Source organism: Otolemur garnettii, unplaced genomic scaffold (genome assembly GCF_000181295.1).
Source record: "Otolemur garnettii isolate 467f Iridium unplaced genomic scaffold, OtoGar3 scaffold00034, whole genome shotgun sequence".
Classification (NCBI taxonomy): Eukaryota; Metazoa; Chordata; class Mammalia; order Primates; family Galagidae; genus Otolemur; species Otolemur garnettii.
In genome coordinates, this window is record NW_003852429.1 from 5,371,353 (window position 1) to 5,378,191 (window position 6,839).

The 6,839-nt window shown below is 42.6% G+C and overlaps 1 protein-coding gene across 1 annotated transcript in view; it reads right to left on the reverse strand.

Annotated features, from left to right (window-relative positions):
* DZIP1 (DAZ interacting zinc finger protein 1) overlaps window positions 1-6,839 on the reverse strand; it is a 54,797-nt gene that overhangs the window by 18,968 nt on the left and 28,990 nt on the right. The window contains exon 14 of the mRNA XM_003789578.2: window positions 3,836-3,892. Within this exon, the coding sequence (XP_003789626.1) occupies window positions 3,836-3,892 (57 nt within the window). The remainder of the gene's footprint in view (window positions 1-3,835; window positions 3,893-6,839) is intronic.

Sequence of the window (6,839 nt, forward strand, 5' to 3'; positions counted from 1 at the left end):
GTGCGTGGCCTACCTACCTTCAGCTTGGAGACTGACATAGGGCATCTCCCCTCTAGCTCTCCGCCTTTACCCCGTAGGTGAGGTCATTTCACTGTACTACAGACTCCCAAGTGGGTAATAGGCCAAGGTAGAAACAGCCAACGGTGGCCAACAATAATCAAATGCTCACCAGGTCTGGGTGGCCAGACAGGGATCTAAAGGCTTATAAATGTCTCAGATTTAATGCCTCCTGCTTTGGAGTTCTGGATTTTTAATTTATAAAGGGTGTTTTTAGTATTCTATTTTAGATAGATACTAGACAGACTGATGAACAGAGTGATTTAGGTATGTATAAGTAGGTTCTTGTATCTTGCCCAGCAAGCTAGTCAACATGTCTAACCCTGGCTATATGAGAGAAACGCACTTTAAACTGCTTTCAGATCAACTTCCAGAACACAGCCATCTCCCTTGCCTGGATCTCTCTGTTATTAATGCTTCTCACCTTGCACTATAATTATAAGCATGTGGTCTCATTTACAGACTGTACATTCCTTGGGGACAGACTCTGTTTCTGATCACTTCTATAGCTCTGTTGTACCCAGCCTTGGCCTTGCACACAGGGCAAGATATGCAAGTTATGAGTGGCTCATAACTACCCACCACTACCCAGAGGTGTGGAGGTGCTGAAGGAAGGTGGGCAAGAAGGGGCGGGACACCACCGGAAAAATGGTGTAATGACAAGTGGCATCTTAACGCCTTTTTAAGGAAGAAGAGTTCACTAAAGACTCTCCCAAACTTTCCCAGGATATATACCTAAGATGTCAGCCACATCCGAACATTTCCCCATGTGACTGCACATAAATAGAGTCACGTGACAGGGATCAGCCCCAGTCTCCTTTGGAGGGTCTAAGACTGAGACTTCCTTTCAATGGGCCCCACCCCAGCTCTGCAGCTCTGTCCGGGCCAACGGTGCTCAGAAGGGGAAGCCAGTTTTCTTTCCGGTAAGAGCCACAGCACCAGAGCTCTAGAATATATAGCACTGTCACATATGGGACAGTAAACTACTGCTTACACCAAAGGGCTGTATTAACTTTCTGCATCTCAAGATTTAAAATATTTGCTTGGAGAATAAACTATAATAATTATAAAGCCTAACAAAAATGCCTCTGCCTATTGAAAACAAATTATGACATAATTCAAAGGCTTAGGGGGACTTTCCCATTATTAATTTCTGTTTTTCTCGGCTCTTGTTCTAGCTCCACAACTAGTCAGGTATACACAAGCCTATACAATTTACAGACCTAATCAAAGGAGAGTTCTGTGTAGGTAGAACCTAGTGGTGCCCGTAGGCTTTGGAAAGTGGTTATTTTGCATCCTCACTGCTCAAAGATGGTCATTTTGCCTGGCCACTCAAAGGAACGATGTTATCACGCAAGGCACCCAGTGTGTGGGTTAGTTTAACAACAAAGGATACATGATTTTCTGGGCAGTGTAATACCATAATTTAGGTAGAACTCCATGAGCACAGTGTTTTCCAGTGTTAAAAGTCCTAGTAAAAATGACTTTGAAGTTTTTACCAGGAAAAACTGGTAGTAGTGTATGGCAATCAAGCACAATTGTTTATTTTCCCCAGAACCCGTGTTTCATCCCATGGATGGCCTTAGCCTCAGAACTCGCTGCCTATGTTGCTCAGCTGAGGCAGCAAAGTGGAAAGCAGGAGGAATCAGAACCCCCATTTTTTACCTAGGCCCCCTCAGAGCAGAAGTGCCGGCAATGCTGGCCCCTGGCAGCTGGCAGTGGCATCCCTTCTACCCACTGCCCTCAGCTGAAGGGAGCAGCTACCCTCCCCTTGGGGCAGCCCACATCTCAAAATGGACCATTACAGGGATGATGACAAAGGCTATTGCCTGCCTCAGTGGAGGCCAACCTCAAGTGTCCATCCCAGCTCTACAGCTCCCAGGCTGGGTTCGTGGATGTCTCTCCACTGAAACTGTGCCTGGGTCACCCAGTCACAGGTACTGTACAAATGGCATTATACCTCAATGGTAAACCTCTCCCTCAGAGTCTGTTTCCCAGGAAATCTGATGTAAGACAGTGAGGAATCACATCTTTCGTGGTGAACACTGTCATCAAACTTTGAGATGGAACAAAGGATGGAGGGTAACCAGCCTAAGGAATGTTAAGCAACCTGTGACTGACCTCCCTTCCACAGCCCTGGGGAAGCTGGCCTGGCTAGGCCAGGGACTTGGGCAGGGCCCGGCCTAGTCCCCTCTTAGCTCCTGCCACAGAGATGCTCACAAATCAGCTTTGATCTCCATCCAAGAGCAGTGGGCCCTATGCCAGATTTCCCTGGCATTTAAAACTAGCATCTCAGTCCCAGCAGTTAGGGACTCAGTTAGGAAGTCTCAGTTAGGAAGGGGCCTAACTGATTCGTGCAGCCCTGGGCCAATCAGGGCAGGGTCTGCATGGGACATGAGTTTTAGAAATAAATGATAGATTTGCCAGGACTCTCAAATTAACCCCAAATAGTTTAGTGTACCCACACGGTGTATCCTTTGTTTAGCAATGAAAATGTCTGACAAAGAAAATACAGGCTTTATATAATGTCACAATAACAACAAAGTGGGGTAAAAAGTAAAGGAAACTAAAACACACTTGAAATACAAAAAAGAAGTGGCTGGCAATGCTCATAAAATTCAACCCTACAAAAGAAGGCAACAGAGAGATTTTAGACCCAACATAAAATAATATGAATAGAGAATAACTGCAGAGATGACTTTCTTGTATACTCAATATTAAAGTGACTTTGTCTGTGTCCAATGTGCATTTTATCTCTGTTACTGGTCCAAAGGGGGGAAAAAACCCTGTATGCTCTAAAAAACACTTATAAATAGGAAGATCCAATATGTGGAAAATGTATACAGTACATATTGTGATCACTTACTTAAGACAATGATCCACCTGAAATGATCTTAGAAAAAAAAGATAAGGTGCAATAAACACTTCAGGGTCAATCATGAGTAAAAAGGTTTAGGATCATTACTAAAGACCATCATATCCAGACCACAATATTTAAGAAGACAAGGAGTCCTACTAAGTTAGATCATGGATTTAAGTCTAACCTATTAAAAGGCCAAATTGAGAATGCCGTGATCATTAAGAGATTCCAGAGCAACTGTGAGACAGGAGGGAGGCGGTCCTCTTCCCATCTTAATTCATTTGTAACATATAGCCCAGTACAGGAAAACTACATGTTTAAGAACATACTATGAAAACTCCCAAGGGCTCTACCTGTATAAAGGTGAAGTATCTACACATATTCACACCATCTATCGATCCTGTCCAAGGACTGGATCCTGGCAGTGATTTCATCCAGTGGTTCCTACTTTTTTCCTTTGGTTTCCATCACATGTCTTTTCTAGATTTTCCCAACCAATCTTTGAAACTGTTTGTTTAAAGAAGGTGACTTGCTGCCACATTCAAAGTTATAAAAACAACCACGTATGCCCTGTGGCAAGTGCTGGTTGGCTGATCTATTAGCAGGTCACCCTTGTTCTTACTGAATACCTGCTATTTTCCACAAAAATCATCATCGAAGTACTACTGAAGGTTACAGTTTCTATTTGTAGGAATCTGGCAATATATACATTTTATACTTGATGACTTCTGATAGATACATGCAGTTTACAGAAATATTCTACACCAGGACTGCAGTCTTAATAACTGTTTTGCAATCCACTAAAATGCTTCCTGTTTTACATAATTACACACCCCCCCAGCACTTTTGGTTAATAAGTTATCTAACTCAGAGAGAGGGACCTGCACATAAAATGCTGAGACTATTGCTGAAACTTACCATGTGCCATTGTGAGACTTGATTTAGCTTCCAAGGGCTGTGGGGCTGGAGCGTTCACTGAAACAGCACAAAAAAGAAAAAGTTCACAGTTCCATAATGAAAGTGTAAACATCTAAACATGATGACAACCAGACACTCCTCAAATTAATCAAGATATGTAACGGGCTATGAGGGACAGATGCTTCAAGGGACAAAGATACTACAAAACTAACCTAAGCTAATTTTTAATAATAGCTTTATTAAGATGTAACTTACCCTTTAAAAATATTCAATTCCGTAATTTTTGGCATATTCACAGAGAGCTGTGTGACCATAATTGCTTTTGAATCTTAGAACATTTTCATCACCACTACCCCAGAAATACCTGTACACATTTAGCCAATCACATTTCATTTCTCTCTTCTCCCCATCCCCTGGCAACAATTAATCTACTTTCTACCTCCATGAATGTCTTATTCTGGATGTTTCATACAGTAAATGGAATCATATTCTAGGTGGGCCCCTGTGTCTGGCTTCCTTCACTAGCCTCATGTTTTGAAGGTTCATCTACATTGTAGCATGTTTCAATAGCAGCATGTATTTTTATTAAGGCCAAGGAACATTCATTTCATTGTACGAACAGAACACTTTTTATTTATCTGTTCATTAGCTGATGGACATTTAGGTTGTTTCCACTTTTCAGCTAACATGAATAACACAGTAATGAACACTCATGCATGATAAACCAATTTTGAAGTACACTCCAATCACTGAGCTGGAAGACACCATGTGAAGACATTAACTTAGCTAGAGCCTTCAAAGAGGGGCTTACCTGAACTAAGTAAGATGAAATACTTACTCTCCATTTTAAATGTCTCCAGAAAATTAGACTCCACAGCCCTTCCAATATTTGACCATTCTTAATGAATGGCCCTCTGTTTAATCCTATCTCTAAAAATACAGGCCACAAACCAGTATTTGAGCTATTTCAGTAGGCATACATTTTTTCTTTTTTGTTATTACAATGCTGGTTAAAATGTTGAGCTCCTAACTATTGGTAAATTGCTAACAACTTCTGGAAATATGGCTTGCAAACCCATTTGCAACTTGTATAATCTAGAGATCAAGGTTTGGCAAACAACAGGTCCTGGGAAAGACACAGCTCACTGCCTGTTTTTCTTGGAATACAGCCAAGCTAATTCATTGTAGTATTGTCTATGGCTGATTTTGCACTTACAACAACAGCAAAGTTGAGGAGCTGCAAAACAGACCACCTAGTCTGTGAAGCCTACATTGGTCACTATCCAGCCCTCTACAAGGAGAAAAGAAAACCCAGAATATTAATCGTTTTCTTACAATATTATTGTAAGAGATATTGTTATGGCTGGTGGAATTAAAAGCTCTGATCTTGTTAAAACTGATCACCACCAGGTCTTCTTCCTAAAGTTAAACTATAGAATTCATTCCCTTGTGAAGGAAGAGGTAGTAAATCAGGGCTGGAATGACTAGTGTCTAAGTCACCAACAGTAAACGGATCGATAGGTCAGCCACGTCTGCCTCATATTAGACATTACAGACCCTTCCTTTTGCTGGGGATGGGGGCTGGTTTACTGCCTATCTCTGCCTTTCACTTTATGATTTGGATTTTCTGACCTTAAACTACACAGCACGTGTGCTTTCTCTTAAGTAAAAGGAAATTTCCGGCTCGGCGCCTATAGCTCAGCCGGCTAAGGCGCCAGCCACGTACACCTAAGGTGGCAGGTTCGAATCCCTAGCCCGGACCCACCAAACAACAATGACGGCTGCAACCAAAAAATAGCCGGGCGTTGTGGCGGGCGCCTGTGGTCCCAGCTACTTGGGAGGCGGAGGCAGGAGATTCGCTTGAGCCCAGGAGTTGGAGGTTGCTGTGAGCTGTAATGCCACGGCACTCTGCCCAGGGGGACAGCTTGAGGCTCTGTCTCAAAAAAAAAAAGGAAATTTCCCGGCTGTCACCAGGGCCATGGTTGTGGCTTTTAGATCCTTTTCCATGGCAAGAGAAGAAATGGGGACAAGCCAGCCGCCCTTTGTTGCCTGCTCGTCACAAAGCAGAGGCCCCTCTTGTGAAGGGACTGCTGTATATGAGCCTCCTTCCCCCAATCTGGAATTCTCTAGAGCCAGTGGCATCCAATTTTTGGACCATATGCTCTAGTCAGTAAAAGTTACCTCCAATCGGCACATATGTCATTTATTTAAATTCTACATATCCTATGATACAAATATGTATATTTTAAAACATGAAAAATATTTGATTTTAACATAGAAAAAGAGCTTAATAACTACTTTCTCTTATCCCAACAGATCATTGTGCATATCCCAGGGGGCCTGAGCATGCCATTTATAGAAAACTGCCCTAACTAAATATAGTTTGGGTGTGTTTTTCTTACTGGTATATTTGAGTTTAGTTGGCTGACAAAGATTTTTTTTGTTCAAATAATTTAATCTCTGGACCTTTCATTCCTTTTCTGAAATGTATTTTTTTCTTCTTTTTAAAAATTTCACAAGATACATGAGTCTAGCTTCTCCTCTCCCCTTAGCTCTACTCTTGGCCTTAAACTCCCCATTACCCCCCAACCTCTTCAGTTTCAAGGTGCAACATCAAGAAGCTTCCAGAGGCCAGGCATGGTGGCTCACACCTGTAATCCCAGCCCTTTGGGAGACCAAGGTGGGATGATCACTTGAGGCCAGGAATTGGAGATTGCAGTGAGCTATAACTATGGCCTGTGTGACAGAGTGAGACTTGGTCTCTAAGTGAGAAAAAAAAGAAAAAAAAGGAGCTTCAAGAAGCACCTGAAAAAACTGAGTATTCAAAACATTGGTGTTCTCCAGTCAATTGTGCCAAATTCCAAAACATGCTTACTCATGTCCACCTGTTACTATGTGCAGTCCCTTCATGATTCCCACCCCACGCGTGTGGTGTCCTCACTCAGTGCCAGCCTCAGTCCTGGCTCCTCCAGGGCAGATCCCATCCCCACCATCACCAGCTCCC